General features: G+C 41.4%; 1 protein-coding gene across 1 annotated transcript in view; it reads left to right on the top strand.

Moving 5' to 3' along the window:
- The window catches only part of SFT2D1 (SFT2 domain containing 1), a 277930-nt gene that overhangs the window by 132437 nt on the left and 127417 nt on the right, over positions 1-18076 (top strand). The window contains exon 3 of the mRNA XM_078648608.1: positions 3870-3955. Coding sequence (XP_078504734.1) covers positions 3870-3955 — 86 coding nt within the window. The remainder of the gene's footprint in view (positions 1-3869; positions 3956-18076) is intronic.

Genomic DNA, 18076 nt, shown 5'->3' with positions numbered 1-18076 from the left:
GGTAAGAAAAACATGTAGCCGTGTTTGGCGCAGCAAGTAAAGCAAAGTCACGGCCGCCACTATCAGCGTGGCTTACCGTGCTATGTAAAAAAACAAATTGAGCGTATCATGCCTGTAACCTCTGGCAGGAAAAAAACATTAAACAAATTGGTACTCGGAGGCTGTGATAAAAGTCTACCAAGCAAAAACACATGTAAAAGGGGGTGTCCTCATGGGAGGTTGCAAATGAAGACAAGGCGGTGCTAAGGAGGGACTAACAAGCCTAATAACGAATCATAAGCCATCGTTTACGAAGGACAATGACGCAAGCCAATGAAAAATATGGGTGGGGAGTGGACTGTGATTCAATTCCATACTCTAATACAGCATGCCTCGCAGAGCAGTGCATCTGCTGCCCAGGCTCATCCTAAAAATAACACTTTGCAGCTTGATATCCTAGCCAATTGATAAGTAAATAATTAGGAAGAACATGACAGGCCAGTTCATAAAATTATTTACTGGTTGCAAATTGTGACCAGTTTTTTGCAACCAGTTTTAGTACATCTGGCCCTTATGACGGTCCTATTATTAGGATAACAAATATTTGGGAATGTCCCTTCCTCAGACTTCACATTGTTAACGCTACATTCTATGTACTTTATTTAAATCACTGATCCCCATTGGGAATTAGCCATTTCACTAAATGGTGTGTTTGAAAAGACGTACAGTGCTGGAGACCAGAATGGTGCTTTCAGCTATTTGTGAGGTTTCGTTCCATACCTGATAACTTAAGAATGTTCATGTAGAATCACAATATTACATTAAATATAACGCAGAGGAATTAGGAAGTGATATGATAATTGTTTATTTTCCGAATATTTACTCTGAGGTCTCACAACGTCATTTATGTCGCTGCTTCATGCACGGAGTCACAAATGTGTAACTAAATAAAGAGAAAGTCATTGAAAAGGAAATGAAAAACAAGCAAAGTAGGTAAAAATTCTCAAAAAGAGTCTGATTCACAAAGCCTTACATACCTGAGTGAAATTTGGTGTGCTCTTAGCAATCCAAATTTGTGCTCCTCAGGGTGTCCCGTTCCACGCCAGATTTTTAGAATATCCCCTCCAGATGAATTTTCATGTAACTAATCTATATTGCTCCCACTTACTGTTCAGTTTGCCTGAAAATTTGACATAGATCCAGCCCTCTTGGATTTAAACTGAACTCTACTTGTATAAGAATATTTCAAGTATGGTGAGAGGGAAGTTGTCGTCTTTTCAAGGTGAATCGACCCCCAAATGTTTGTGAATGCACAGAAGCAGAAAAGCCTAAAAGCCTTCTATGTCAATGGGCTCATAGGGGTACTTTCGATATATAATGGAGCATACTTGTTGACAGTATAATTTTGTTGCTATATTTGAGAACATTTTATACCTTGTAATTTGTGTACATATTGATGATTTCGAATCCTTCATCTTTGGATAAGAAAAATGTATGTGATTATAGGTTTTTATCTTTTTATTTTTTTCACGGCATTCTAAGAATTGAAATGTATGTGGAAGTTATTGTAAATGCTTTGATGGGATGGTAGTGTGTACATAAATATCACTGACTCTTCTTAAGCTCTTTATATGTTAGTTCCGCCTTCTCTCCATATTACTAATGTAGGGGGATACTGTCATGGCATTTGAAAATCTAAGGATAAAGTATCAAAAAAAGAGTAATTAAAAAAGTGTAAAGAGCTAAGTAACTTAGCTTAGTGAATGTATCAAAGTGAAAAGAAACGAAAACAGTTGATTCGCTTTCAAATGAAATGGATGTGACAATATAATGAATGCTAGAATTTGCAATGGGATATCTATCCGCATGGGGCAGTACTACTGCTGTGTAGAGCACTAAATTATGATATATTGTATCCCGAGGAACTTTAAATAAATCAGAAATCGATGTGAGTTTGTTATATTCTTGTTTCGTTCAAAATAATATTTTGTAGAATCTTCAGAAAAATGAATAATTAAATGAAATACACATGACCGATAAGGGACTTTAAAGTATATTTATTGAACAATAAATTTACTGAAAAATAGGAATTGGGAATAATTTGAATAATAGTCTGAAGCTTTTCTCTATAAGCAAGGCAAATCCCTGGTAGGAAAGTTGCATGCGTTTGACTAGTCTGCATCTAAAAAGATAGGGAGATCGTTACGCAAGTGCCTTATTGGCTTCCACAACCACTGCTTAATGCAAGTTACTGATAACAAGTATTGTTTTAAAAATTTGTTGTTTTCGTTTGACAATTGTAATCAGTGAAAACCGTCTCATATAGCACTGAAGATTTGACCTTATTTCAAGTCTTACAGTATGAAAACCCGGTCTGTTGTCTTGGAATACGATTAAGTGTAAACGAGTTACTGCTTACATCACACCACCAAACAGAACTAATATCACATTTGTTAAAACCAGTTGGAGGTAGAAGATTCCATGCATGGCTGATGGTGCCGGCTTTCTGAGATTAATTGTGCGACTCCTCTCACGATAGTCTTTACTGGAGAAGAATCCTTACCGTTTCTTCTCCCTTCCAGAGCAAAGTGCGTTTAGTAATTATTTTGCATGAAACTCAAAATATTGACCACAGCACAGCATGGGTCGTACTACAGGAAGTGCCCTGACGGAGCAACAGGCATTTGTGCCCACTTTGTGTGCCCCAGGGCACTTTGGAATTACAGAAGGGGCTGCAGATGCTTGTGTGGCCCCTTCTGTAGTACTAATAGTATGGTGCTCTCTCAAGAGGGCATGCCCTCACGCTCCCATGCAAATGAGGGAATCTCTTTGCCTCTGCACCTTTGCTGTATTATGGACGCGATGCAAGGGCAACAAAGTTGTCTGGAGTGTACTGTCAGTGCACCCCCTGATGATATTCCTAGGGCGGGGGTTAATGAGGCCCCATGGGTCCCCCAGGCATCCCCTTGTAGGTGGATGTTGTCACTCACTGCACCCGTCTGCAAAGGGATCTCTAACCCGTCCGCAATGTGCAGGCAGGTTGCCACCTCCACAGTGAAAGATGAAGCGGCTTTGAAGCCGAGGCTCAAAATTTCACTTGGATGCGCTTCCCCAGGGCAGCACTAGTTCGTGGCTGCAGTGAAGGCAGCACATCCTCAGTAATGGGGCACATTTTCCCTGTTTGCGCATGGCACACCTTTTTAAAGGTGCGCCATAGCACACACAGGAAAGTGAGCCCTATGTGTAATAAGGGCCCATATTTGAGAACTCTCTGATGGCTCCCAGTGAAGCAAGGAACCAAATCCAACTTTCTGTACACCAGTTGCAAAACCTTTGTGGCTAAGTGAATACAGGGAGGGCAATTTTGTGAGTGTATTTACAAATCATCTGTTCTATTATTTTATTCATTATTGTTTGCCAACAGTTTTTTTTTTTTTACTGCAAACTATAAACTATGCCGTTAAAATACCATTTACAGAAAAGTGCACCAAATCCAAATATGACATTAAATTTCCACTGCTCAATAACCTTACTGCCGATAAACATAGACCCTATACGCTATTTGTCACGTTCCATTCCACCCAGATACCTTAAAGGAGCAGGCCCCAGACGTATCAGAATCTAAATATCTCAACTTTTAGCGAGCAGTTTTTGTTTTGCGTCTTTAAAGATAAGGTGACATTAGGCTCTTCATCTCTCACAGAAAATAGCAATAGTGTTTATTTTGCAATAAACAATGGCAAAAAAAGGTTAATTACCAACACTTCAGGGGCATTAGTCATTGACAAAAGCTCCAATTCTGTCTGGGTTTTCACAAGATCTCTCCCCATTTCGTCCTGTTTTACACATTCTTAAATTAATATTTAATTTGCCATCTTTTTTTCTTCCAGGGTACGTTTTTGTTATTTATTCCGAAGGGTGGAAGGACACTGTTTGCACTATTTTATACACTTGGAAATATAGCAGCATTATCTAGGTAAGTAGGCTTTTTATGCTATTAACTAATACGTAGTCTGTATGAATGTCCATTTTAAACTGTCATCATGAAAAACAGAAGCGTGTTGCACAAATAGAATATAGTAGGAATTAAAAACATTACAGTTAAGTGGTGTCTATCTTTACTGGACACCTCTGCCTCGACTTAAAACAACATTGACATTGTGAACCCACCCTTCCAGTACATCTAATTCCATTTTTGACATTGTGAACCCACCCTTCCAGTACATCTAATTCCATTTTAGGGCTCGCATAGGCAGCGCAGCTGCCTCTTCGAGGCATCAAGTAATTAGTATGTTGGGGTGAAGCTCCGCCTATTGCCTGTCATTTCTGTTGCTTCTTGCCATTAGTTGAACTTAGTCATTGCTCTTCTTAGCTGGTTTTTAATTGGCTATTGATGCGTTACTCACTTACGGTACTGTGTTCGTCCATGCTCTTCGGTGTGCACTATTTTCTTTTAGGCGGCCGGACACGCGTGCTTTCACTTTCGATGCTGGGAGGATACTTGCGAGTTCTCGCAGGGCACCGTGCCAGACTCTCGCAACTGCTGTTTTCCACTCGTTAATCTGAGAAACTGCAAACGCCAGGGAAATGCTGCCGCTCTAGCCACTTTCGCCTCTATGGCATGGCTGACACAGTGGGCGGGCCTGTTTCTTTTTATAGATTAATCTTTGAATTTAAAAAAATACGATTAAAAGTGTGTGCCAACCTGTTCCAGTTTCGGAGTCTGACGCTTCCTCGGTGTTTACACTGTCTCGCAACCCATAAGAGTCTGCTAGTCACCAAGGCAACTGGTCACATGACGGGCATGAGTTGGACCATTTCAACACACACGCTACAAATTTCGCTGATATCTTTAAAGTGTTACCGGTATCAACAATTAAGAGCTACGGGAAAGTTGAAATTGAGGATAGCTTTTTCTGTCCACTTGCGCAGATTGTTGGATCCATTTGACTCACTCTACAATTGTGTTAGAGAATTCTATGCATATAAATAAAAATATTAATTATAGGGCAATACTACATGTTTCCGTCGGCCATCTTTCCGTGGTGTTGTTTTACTTAGGGAATACCAAAATAAATTGAAACAATGTGTTTCTTTAGTGCAAACATACAGATTTTTAACATATTTGATTATTAAATCTTTTTAATCTCTTTTATTGGGAGTGTCACAATGTTTGCGAACATACACAGTATAAAAGTCGTTAGCAATATATACTTTTTAAATTTATTTATTTATTTATTCATTCAAAGTTTTATATAGCGCGAACAAGATCTTAACAGATATCAGAGCGCTTTACAGTAGGGTGAGTAGACATAGTAATTGGGTACAGTATAGTGAACGGTAGCATAATAGGATAACAATCATGTGCAATAAGATACAGGTAAACACTCAGCTAGACAGTACAATAAGGCGGTGCAGAGTCTTTGATCTAACTAAAATAGAGATCATGAAATAGCAGAGAACACTCAAATAGACAAAAATATAAGACGGTGCTGAGTCTGAGCTAGCTACAATACAGGTCTAGAGATAACAATAAACATTCAAATAGACATTAGGATAGGGCGGTGCAGAGACTCTGATCCAGCTGCCATAGAGATCAGTGGATACCAGTAAACCCTCAAAAGACAATACTATAGGACGGTGCAGGGTCTTTGATCCAACAGCAGAAGAGGTCAGTAGGTCATGAACAGAAAGTTAATGGATCACTAATTATCCAACGTTACAAGATCGGTGCAAAGTCTCTGAGCAGCAACAGTGAGGATCATGTAAACTTGGCCATAAGGATGGCTTTCACTTCTTTCTTGAAGAGTACAGTGGAGGAGATAATCCTCGTTTCAGGAGGGAGTGCATTCCAGATCCTCGGTGCCATTCCTGAGAAGGAGCGCTTGTAGGTTTTTTCCTTACGGAATCTGCGAGGTTTCAGGAGCAGACTTTTAGTACTTCTATTGGATCTCGAACCTCCTGATATAGTCAGCTTTTGAGTGAGGTAGGTGGGTGCCTTGTGGTGTATGGCTGAGTGTGTCATAACCGCAATTTTCAATTGTATTCTGGCTTCGAGGGGAAGCCATTTCAGTGCTTTCAGGTCAGGGGTTATATGAGAGTGTTTCCTTGAGCCCGAAATGAGTCTCGTGGCCGCATTTAGGGAGGCTCTTAAGGGTGCTGTTGTTGCTTGAGGGAGACCGCTGAGGGCCACAATTCCATAGTCTATGCGGGGGATGACTAGTGCTTGTACAGCAGTTTGTAAGTCCTTAGCTGGGAGGAAGGGTTTGAGTTTCCTCAGAGTGTTGATTTGAAAGTTAGCTCCTTTTGTTGCTTTGCTAATGTGCTGTTGCATATTGAGCTTTGCGTCAAGTGTGATGCCTAAGGATTTCGCAGAGTCCACGATGGTGGGTTGGACATTGAATGTTGTTAGGTGATTGAGCCATATTTGGGTGGTGGTAATTTTCGCAGGGGGTGATATCAGGAGGAACTCAGTTTTCAACGCATTTAGTTTGAGGTGATTGTCGGCCAACCAAGATTGGGTGTTCCTAAGCGTGCAGTTCAGAAGTTTGATAATTATGTGTGTCATGGCCGTTTCCGTGCTGTGTTTCGCTCGGAAGCCTGATTGATGAGGGTCGAGGAGTTCGAACTGGTCAATGTGTTTAGTTAATTGGAGTTGCACACATTTTTCCAACAGCTTTGCCAGAGTGGGGATATTGGTGATTGGGCGGTAGTTGTTTAGGTCAGTCGGATCAGCTGTAGGTTTCTTGAGTATGGGCGTGACTTGCCCCACTTTGAGGGAGTCTGGAATGAGACCTTGCTGAAGGGAGCTGTTAATGATTTTAGTCCAGAGTGGGAGAAGAACGGGGATGAAGTCTCTAACAGCATTGGCAGGTAGTGGGTCTGTGAGGTGATTAGAAGGCTTCAAGGTGCCGAGCAGTTTGTGTATTGCTTCTTCAGAGTAGGTTTCGAAAGACGACCAGGAAGCGTTATTTTTAGGTTGGGTGTCGGGCATTTTGGTGATGCTCGAGTATCGTCTTACATCATTAAGGAGGTCACTCCTTATGTTGTCGGTCTTTAGCTTAAAGAAGGCAGAAAAGTCTTCACAGTGTGGGATGATGTTTGTTGTGACGTTTGAGAGTAGGGGTTGCGTCTTGGTTTGAGTTTTGACTAGTTCGAACAGCTTTCTTGGTCTGTTTTTTGCTTGGTCCAGCTGAAGGCTGAAGAAATCAGATTTTGCGCGCTTTATTTTCCTAAAGTAGGCATTTCTCTTGCTCTTAAGTATTTTGCGATGCCGCGATGAGGGGACTGATCTCCATGTGCGTTCTGCCATTCGCATAGCACGCCTGTCTTCATTGAGTCTGCCATCATACCAAGAGTTCGAGATCTTGGTGGAGACTCTCTTTAGTTGCAGTGGGGCGGCTTCATTGATTATTGAATTCATAGAGTCGAGGTAGTGGTCAGTCAGTGATTGAACATCAGAGGTGCCAGGAGGGGGAAGGAGGCTATTGGTGAGGTGGGGAGGTAGGGAGTTGGGGTTAAGGTTCTTCATGTCCCTTTTCCAGATCTTAGATTTGGTGGGTTGAGCCAAGACAGGTTTAACCTTTTCATTGATGAAGAAGGTGATAATGTGGTGGTCTGACCAATCACAAGGTTGGATTGCCCCTAATTGGGTGGAGTCTTCGTTGGCGATGATGAGATCAAGTATGGAGCCTTTGTCGTGTGTTGGGCTGTTGCATATTTGAGTGAGGTTAGACGCGTCAAGGAAAGATTTGAGACTATTCACCACTGCGTCTTTCTGATCGTTCCAGTGGAGATTGAAGTGACCCAGGTAGATTTGCGGGATCTGCCGACCAGCGTTGGATGAGATCGTGTCCATGAGTTGTTGGGTGAAGATGAGGTTGTCCCTAGGCGGGTGATAGATGAGATGTAGAGCACATACTGGTTTGCCCTCGCTGGAGATATGAAGACAGATGAGTTCGCAAGACGTGAGGGAGGGGGAAGTTAATTTAGCAACCGAGAGGTTGCTCCTGAAAATGCATGCGATTCCCCCGCCCGTCTTGCCGGTTCTGTCAAGTCTAATTATGTGGTAATTGGGGGGGACTAATATGTCCATGATAGGTGTGGAGGCTTCAGTTAACCATGTTTCCGTCAAAATGGCTAATGTCTATATGATAGATATTTTTACATTATCAAATGGAAAACAACATACATTTTATCACAATTATATGCGTTTGTATGCAGTTTTTCCTTTATCAATAAAGCACAGTGTAAAAATGGTCGAGGGGTTCTGTGAAGGGTATTTTTGTCCGTTTTTAATGTCTATTACTGTTGCCAGTCAAGCCTGTGACGTTGTTGAACTGGAAGCATCACATTTGCCTAGCTCTAGAATTTTCTTTAGGCTTTGAGGAACTGACTGGCAAGTTGTTTGACGAATCATGTACGTTAGCTATTTGAAGATGCGTTATTGACGTTGGGGCAGTGCATCCGTGAGTCGTGTGAGGGCTGCTTAAGCCAGAGAAGGAGGGTGTGAGGGAGGGGCCGTCCAAGTCTGGTTGGTAAGGAGATTAGGTAAACTACTGATGGTCTGGACCTGCAGCGCTTACAACATGTGTAGTAATTAGTATCTCGGTGGTGTGTAGGCAGTACCGAAGGGTTACCAGCTGCTCTGCATTCATGGGTTGATTTTGTATAGTATTTTGAGGGTGCAGCACGTCTTCTATTGAGTTTGCGGTAAAAACCATGCACTGTAGCATTGAACCTGGACCAGCAGATTCGAGTGTTTATGTGGAAATAGGATAAGCAGACATCCCGGATTTCCAGGGACAGCACTTGTATTTGGAGGACTTCACTGGCACATTTTAATAGATTAAAACCATGTCAAAGAGTGCCTCTCTCCTCTTCAATACTGCTGTGTTGCATCATGATTAGACCCAGTGCAGCAGTATAGCTAACTTCTCATTCTTGTTGACATTGTGAACCTACCCTGCCATAACACCGTATTAAAAAAACTTCCAAAATTCACAGCAGCTCTTAAAACACATTGTTTTGCATTGTAATATAAAGTTTTAAACGTAAAAAATAGCGTTTCAGTAAATAAAAATAATAATAACAAGCATCTGCAATGCAATAGGTAGTTTGAGCTATTGGTATTGTAAATGGTAATGCCTTTTATTTATGTTTTGGTTTTTAAAACCTAAATAAAAGACATGGTCATTTACAATGCCAATAGCTCAAACTCTTGCAAATGCAAGTCCTATTGCATTACAAATGCTCAAGGCATAGTTGAGTTGCCCGTTTCTGTCTCCCATGGCCCCTTCGGAGTTCCTGGTTTGCTACTAGTTAAATAAACAAGCTGGTGGTCACAACTGCGAACGAGAGATACTCCTGCCCTCCTGCAGTAAGAGAAACTCATTAAAGAAAATCGTGCTTACAGACTAAAGTAGACACATCGTGTAACAACCGAAGTAAAAGGGCCAGTCCTCGTGGGAGGTTACAAATGAAGACAAGGCGGTACTAAGGATTGCCTAACAGGCCTAATAACAAACCAGAAGCCAGCATTTATGATGGACAATGACACAAGCCAATGACTAATATGGGTGGAGAATGGGCGGGGCTTCAAGTGCATACTGCTCCAATACAGCATGGCTCCCAGAGCAGCGCATGCGCTGCCCAGGCTCGACCTAAAAAGAGACTAAAAAAAGCAGAAGTATATTTTTTCCTTTTTTATAATGATTCGCTTTTTAAAGACCGATGTGAGAAGGAGGAGGTGATTCCAGTATGAAGGGAAGAAAGAAGAAAATGGGTAGCTAAAGCAGATTAGAGTTAAAAGTTGAGATTTTATAATTAAACATTATATGACAGATGTATTTTTCAGATGCATCTGCATGGCTGCCTTTCATCCAGAACCAGGAAGGTTTATAGTAGGGTTTATAGTAGGGAGGGTAGCAGTAGGCACAGAAGTATCCCCCTGTTGCAAACGTGAAATAGAGACAGGAAAAAAATGATATTCCAAAAGGGCTACAATGACATGGCAAGTCGAGATGGACTGGTCGAGGTCCAGACTGGCCAGTTTTGAGTTGTCGTGACTTAAAGCTGGTATATCATGAGGCCTATTCTAGAGCCACTGAATTACTGTTGGGTGTTTGATGATCTATCATTCTGTATCGAAGGGTTTTGAACAATTGCAAATTAATTTTTGCTGCAAACCAACAATTTAATTTACTCTCAAATCTCATCGGCGCCACTGCATTCTCATTTAGAAGTGTTATCAATAGTAATTGCTTTTTGTAACTTTATATCATCATTCTAAGGTAAATGGTAGTTGCAAAACTCTTGTGTACTCTTTTTCGTTATGGATATATATATATATATATATATATATATATATATATATATATATATATATATATCTTTTGTTCCGAATTTCTTTTATGATTAAACTTTTAATTTTACATTGATGTTGTTTCCCCTCCACATTTTCCAATGTTGGTTGAGAATGTTTCAGGTAGAAGTTAAAATGTTTACATGTATGAGGACGAAAATTTGCAAATGGAGAGGGCCTGAAATTGGACTCTTTCAGAACAATGGTGTTCATCACCGGAACAGCAAAAGTAAAAGCAGCATATTCCCTGACAATATCAACGAGGTTGTGTAGAAAATTGAATATGCCATCGTATATCTCCAGATTTGTTTGTCGACCCTTCGATTTTGACACTTGCTGGACATTGAGACTTAGTAACCAGACCGCTGGGATGGTGTGCTTTGTGTATGTTGGCGTTTAAGTTTTGTTAAGTGCATCCTTTTATGACTGCTCCACTGTCCTGACATGCTCCTTAGGACATTCAACTGATGGGGAAATGTATAAAGCAATAGTAGTTTGGGCAATATGGGGCAACAGGAGGGATGCCGACTCTCCTATCATGTTTCATTTATGTGGGAGTATGACATGAACAGCCTCTCCTCTCAAAACAAGCTGAAAAGTGGGCCTTGGTGGCACCTAACAAGAATAGATACATTGGCCTCAAGCAAGCTAATCTGTAATCTGGTTGGCCACACTAGTTTTTATGTCCTCAAATTTGACTATTGTGATAATGGCAGTATTATACAATATTAAATGAAACATTTTTGCATTAGAGTGTCAGGGCCCACCTCATCTCTTTTGTTTTCTCTCCATGCCTTTCTTGCATTAGATTTCCAAAGGGATCAGGGAAGGAATATGATTAGATGGTATAATAAGTCATCGGGTATGACATTCTGGGACTCATCTCCAGCTTTAAAAGTAGACGGATGGAGGCAGTCCTGTCTACTGGTGAATCTTTGCTTTAAAGACTTGCGCAGATCTGGCCATCCCAGTTTCATGACTGAGCTTACCTCGGTCGTTAAGAGTATAGACTCTTCGGTGCGGCTGTTATCTGCTGAGGGAAGAACAAGCAACCTGGAGAAGGCAAAACGTCTTAATTCTGAATTGTTCTACCTTGTCTCAGCACACCATTGGCTGTGGATGGGTTCAGAGTTGCTGACGACTTACCCTCTAACAGTGAAAATCCTAGTCTGAGTTAGAGATAATGATTTAACTTATAAGCAGGGATAAAATGAAAAGGGTTCCATTGCCCAAGTAGTTTTTTAGAAAAATAATGTTCATAGCATGTGTGGTCTAAACACTTGTGCACTGCATACTCCTGCCATCTAGTATTGGGCTCAGATGTTTGCAGTTTGTTTTTCTTCGAAAAAGTCTTTAAAGTCCTGTGGTGTACTGTGACTCCTCCCTTGTTTCACAATGGTCATGAGCTCCATTTTAGATTGTTTTTCCCACCATTGTGTTTTGAAGCATCCAAGTATGTAGTTCCTTAAAGATTTTTGAGCCCACACAGTTCAATTTAGGCATCAGTGTTTTTAGAAGAAAAGACTGAGTTTAAACAACTTTGTGTGGCTATACTCTTCTTCAGTGGACCGCTGACCACTGCACAACACCGAGGGTCTTACCATGCCCAACTTTTCCTCTCTCATCCATGGTAATCGTAGACTGTAGAACGGTTGGGGTGGGGGGTCATGGAACAGACACCTTTGCAACATTGTCTTCAGTGCAGTTGGAAGTGCTGTTGGTCAGTTAACCATGACTTATGCAATCTGTGCATTTATGTAGATCAGAAAGGTGCCTCCTGTAAGGCCTGCCTAACCTTGGTCGTAGAATAAATCAGTGAAACCTTGTAAATATTGTCACCCTATGTCACTCAACTGTTAGGTTCATGTTACACGGTCTGCCTTTTTTTTTTGTATAATTTTTGTTTATTTTGTATACGGTTCTGACGGATCGTCTATCGAAGGTGGGGGTCCTGGGTGAAGCCTGGAACTTATTAAGATCTTTCTTGGCCAACAGAGTACAATCTGTAGAGTTTGGGGGAGCAAGATCTAAACCATTTTCTCTTCCCTTTGGGGTTCCTCAGGGCTCTTCACTTAGCCCAACACTCTTTAATGTTTATGTGAGACCATTGGCTGCAAAGATCTTTTGGGCTATTGTTAACCTCATATGCTGGCGACACTCAAATCGTGTTATCATTGCAGAGAGGCAAAGAAGCCGAAAAGGCCCCTAGCTGCCACGACTGCATGGTGGCAATAACCAGCTGGATGGCAGATAATTGCTTGAAATTGAATGCAGGCAAAACAGAGGTCATCATCTTTGGGAACAACCCAACCTCTGGTCCCAGCTTGGTGGCCCAGCGATATGGCCCCCCCGCCACCACCGGTACGGAAGGTCAAAAACCTGGGAGTGATTATGGATAACACCCTCTCTTTTGGTGATCAGGTTAGTAGCGTGGTATCTACCAGCTTTTTTATATTGAGAACTAAAGAAAATAAAACTCCTCCTCACTGATGAAACCTTTAGAACAGTAATATCGGTTCTCGTGCTCTCTCACCTGGATTACTGTAGCAGCTTGTATCTGACCATCTCTAAGAAACATCTTAACAGATTACATATGGTACAGAATGCAGCGGCCAGGTTGCTCACAGGCACCCTGAGGTTTGTGTTGGTTAGAAATGGGCTACGCCAACTTCATTGGCTTCCGGTTAAACAACGGCCCCAATTCAAAGCCCTCTGCATTGTTTTTAAAGCCTTGATGGGGATTGGCCCAGAATATCTAACAAAACGCATCCAATGGTATGTTCCAGGAAGGTCACTTCGCTCAATGGATGCAAAGAGGGCGGCCGTCCCATAGACGAAAAAGGTGAAGTGGGGCGGGAAGAGCTTTGTTTTCAGAGCCATTTTGGCCTGGAATGAGCTCCCGCTCTATCTAAGGTCTGCTATGGAATTTCTATCTTTCAGAAAGGGCCTGAAAACATGGTTGTTTCCAGTTTAGCCATAGGTCCGCTTGCAAGATTTGGACGCTCTCAGGGAAACCATGCACAGCGCCAGGACACCTTCGGGTAGCGGCGCACTTTATAAGCTGATATAACATAACATATATTATGTGGATAATACATACATATTTGTTCAACAAAACCCTTGGTGTGTTTGGTCCCTTTCTCTATGACATCAGTATAACCCTTCTATCGTGATGATTGCGCACTAGTATATTTATATACAGATATATAATAGTCCACAAGAACCATTGTTTTCTTGTTATATTCAGTCACCCTGGTTCCGTAGTGAGATGGGCTCCCTTGTTCTCCCCTTTCCACACACAGGTGTAGTGTAGCTCCTATTTTCCCAATAGGCTCTGCGCATTGGAATAGTACCTACGGCAGTAAAGGCCTAGACCAGACGTTAACTAGGTCTACTACTGTCGATACTAGACTTAATTTTTGGGTTTGCCAGCTAAGCTCAGAGTTCGCTAGAAACTTTCTCGAATGTTCAAGGAAGGATTAACTCCCCTGATTAGACAAGAAGGGATTTAGTTTCTGACAACCATAGAACATGACAACTTTGCTCTCCCCTAATCAAGAGTCAATCTCGAGAGTCGTGTGAGCACAAGGCAATTATTTTACTCAGTCAGTACGTGCATTCTTAGTCTCATCAGAATGTAGAGAAAAGGAAGAGACGGGCGTGTTCAATAAAAGATGTTATTTATTGATCAGTCTCTTTTCTCGTACAAGAGAAATGGATCGATATTATTGCAATACTTATTGTTAAGTAAAGTGCATACATTAGAAGCAATAGTATAAAATAATACTGTAAAAACATTGATATGGTTTCTGAGCCATATGATGTTTAAAATGATTAAAATATATTTACATACACATATACATTTGACTAAACGTACTCAACTGGTGTTTCTAAATACGCCTACCCCGTGTACCTGACCTAAGTCTAATGCGTGGGCGGGAATAGAAAGTTACAGTTTAAGTTAAGTTTGTTTTTGCCAAGTGAATAACTAAAGAATTCTCTAGGAGGGGTTATTCAGTTCTGTACCTGGAATTTAGGATGAATGAGGAATGGTATCTCTTTCTCTGCTCTCGATATTCCAGGCTGCCTGCGAGGGCTGCCCAGAAGCGCCGGTGCTGGGTCTCTCGGCTTGAGATAGCAGCGCGTCTCTCAGCGCGTCAGGAAGGCGGGGCTGCTGCCTGCGGGGTCTGCTTCTGCTCTCGGCTTCGGCAAGTATGGCTGCTCCGTCTTGTCACCACGCGTGTGTTTTGCATAGGGCAAGGTCGGCAATATTTATACCTTAAAGGTGCCGGGATTGACGTAAGGATGGACATAGGTACGTCAAAGATGTCATACGACTTGCTCGTTAGCACATTCTTTACTAAAGTTCTCTGTGAAATCAAAACAATGGCCGCACGGATTATCCAGGTTGTCATAGGTTTGATTTGTTATGAGAACGTCGTATGCCTTATCAGGGGCTGGAGGAATGTCGCTTGTCTAATTAGATCTCAAGCGTTATGACCTAATCAGATAACACGTTCCTGTGCCGTAGTGTGACTGCGTCAGATAACGGTATCTGCATCATGGGGGATTTCTTGCCTCATGGGCTGACTGTTAGTTAACTAGCTAGGTAGTTTAACCAGAATAGGGTCAGGAATAGGGGGATCGATTCAGAACCTATAGAAATACACGACACCCACTCCACGCTAACTATGGTCATATCTACTAATCTATGCATAGTATAACATAGTACAACATACTATAGAGTATAGTGTATACCTTACCACCCCAAAATACATAAATGCATTTTGAAATTTTCAAATATACTGAAAAATTGCAGTCATATATATTGTATGCACTTAAGCTATGAATTAAATGCAAAAGTAAACACGCATTGTTATGCATTATTGCTTGTTGGTATATGAGAAATACACATGAAATGGCTCTTAATATGGCTATACAGAAAAAAAGTCGAAACCATTTCATCACATAAAATATATTGTGAACATACCAGCGGGCAGCTAAAGTCTATATAAAGTCTATAAAGTATCTAAAAAAATAGAAATCTTAGTTCTCTAGGAATAGTTTCTTACTTTAAGCAGAAGATCAGTGTCCCGGGGGAAAAATATATAGAAAAATATTTTAAGGGCTTGCTGAAAAAAGTTGCTGTCCGTGAACTGGATTGTAATTGTTCATGTGACTTTATTTTTTAAAGGTTGAAGGCCGAATTCAGGGAACGCCGTGTGCGAGTTTACTCAAAAGTCTCTATTTCTGTTCCGGAGAGAACATCATATCATTCAGGCTTTCGAAAAAACTGTCAACAGCTTCATGGGAAAGTTCCACTAAGTCGGAAATAGGGGTAACCATGCATTCGTGCGCATGATTGTCTCCATTGACATTTTGATTTGCATTGCTGACAGAAGGTCGTACCTGTTCGATGCTGCTTTCATCTTGAACTTCACTACCCTTCAATCGCGGTGGTGAAGATTCCAGGAATGCCGTCATCAGAATTGGCAGCCTTTGAGGGCAGCACAGTGCGTGAACCTTGGTAGGAACCAACAGTGTATCTGCATCCACCGGCGCATCCGATTGTAGCGTCAGACAGGTGTCTAACACGCATTCTTCTCCGCATAGCAGACACCTTAGTACAGGTAAAACACACCTTTGCCACATTGGTCGAAATGATAGAAACCAAGTCATGTTTAGGTCTCTAAGCCGGGAGAGTCCCAGGATTTTTGATATCCGGTCCCGGTATCCAATGGCTAGGATCGTATCTTCCATTGTCGTGAGAGTTTGTTCTGTGACATGGGTTGCCATAACGAAAAATAAGGACTAGGAATAGGATTCCTGCAATTAGTCCCAGGATCAAGGGAAGTCCGCCAAAAATCGAATGGACGAAATCTGGAAAAATACCCAGTATGGCTTTGAATGGTGTTAATGCCATCGAAAATACTGTCTTAAATACCTTTGAGACCCCAGTGGTATCAGAAATATTTAAGATTTCGCTCAGGATTTCTGCGAAATGTACGGGGGAATTAGTTGATAATAATGTATGTATCTCTGCAGTCGTCCTTGCGACTTGTAGATCATACGTTTCTTTAGATGACGTGAGCCTTGTAGGCGTCTGAAGAAGCACTGTTTTCATTCTGCTTAAAGTGTCTATTCGAATAGAAGTAATTTTCAAACCGGGCCATGCCCTTGCCTCCCTGTCTGGAAAGGAGCTGGGGAACAAAGAACGTCCACAGCACTTGACCTTCGCCGTCGTAGTGACGAGATAAGGAGTCCCGGGCATAAGACTACAACATCTGCGGTCTACAATAAGAATGTAACTCCCATTATAGAGTCTTTGAGAGAATGGTTCTATTTCAGTTGCAGGTGCGCCTTGCTGGTGACATGAAAGGTTGTATGAATTCCCTTCACAGGCTCCGTGCAAACTAATACCGTTACACAGAAGTGTGCCGCTTAGTGACATAGCACAATTGTTGCCACTAAGAAACACTTTCTGTCCTTTGTTACTGACACATGCATGTGAATAGGGCAGGTTCCAAGTTGTTTTAAGGTACCCCTTTCCCAATTTCTCGTACATGCCAGCCTGTATATATTTTTGGCAGTATTGAAACCTGAAGGTTGAGATTGGAATATTTATGATTCCGTGGATTATCCATTCACTGACAGGTCGTTCTGACATTGTCAACGGTAATCTTTCTAGTTTTTCAATGCTCAAGATTGTATAATCAGCACCCTTCTGCGCCATACCGATTTGTCTATCAGTAAGGTTAAAGATTTGGAATAGTGACGTTGTGTTGATTAAACGCCAAGGCACATAGCCAGAACGCAGATTTTGTAACGTCCAGCCAAGCTGTACAATAGAACGCAATTGTGACTGACCATGTTGTAATAACAGTAAGTCTTGCGATAATATATCGATTGCTGAAGACACAATGCTGTCCAATGAAAAAATTCTGGAGGACAGAGTCATTAACCCATTGTCCACTACAGAAAGTGATTTTTCCAAATTAATACGATCAATTTCACGTATTCTCTCTGCTGTTTCAATTTGAGTAACCTTCCAGGCCTCATTGTATGCTGCATATACAGAGGCTGCTATGAAACGCTTTTGACGCTGTTTGCGTGGTCCCATTATGAAATCACGCAAGTCAGCACCATCAGTAAGTAAAGTTAGGTGTTGCTTAATTTCAGGCAGTGTGGAAGTTTGTAGCCATTGAAGGCATAATTTGCCCACACTGTAGGTTGTTATTATCCCTGGGTGATGTCTTTGGGGATATCTAGGGTCTGGCCTGGTCATTTTGAAACCCTGTGTTTTATTCAGGAATCTATCTTGACAGTTATTTGTATCTGTGGGCCAGATCAACCATTGTTTCCAATCAGGATGTGTTCTGTTTTGGTTAAGTATATGGTTTATGTCTATTTCTTCATCTGTATCAGAGTTATTGCTAAACATTGTTGGCTTTGGAATAGACGGGTTATTTAATTCTTTGATTTTGGCTAAGCCAAGACAGGTGGTTTGTTGAACAGTGTCATTTAAAAATATCATTTGTTCTGGGATCATGCAGGCTCTAAACAAAGCTTCTATACCCTGTACTTGCCATTCTTTTGTACCCCAAACACTTTTCAAATCAACATTTTTGTCCCAATAATCGAATCCAAAAGTATTCATTTTTTCAAAGAATGAATCAGAATAAATCAATTTTGTGTTGGTTATCATGGTTTTGGTCCCTGTCTTGTTTGACAATT

Source organism: Lissotriton helveticus, chromosome 6 (assembly GCF_964261635.1).
Source record: "Lissotriton helveticus chromosome 6, aLisHel1.1, whole genome shotgun sequence".
In the NCBI taxonomy this organism is placed as follows: domain Eukaryota; kingdom Metazoa; phylum Chordata; class Amphibia; order Caudata; family Salamandridae; genus Lissotriton; species Lissotriton helveticus.
Note: the sequence above shows the minus strand (reverse complement) of the source record. Positions and strands in the feature narration are given on the sequence as shown.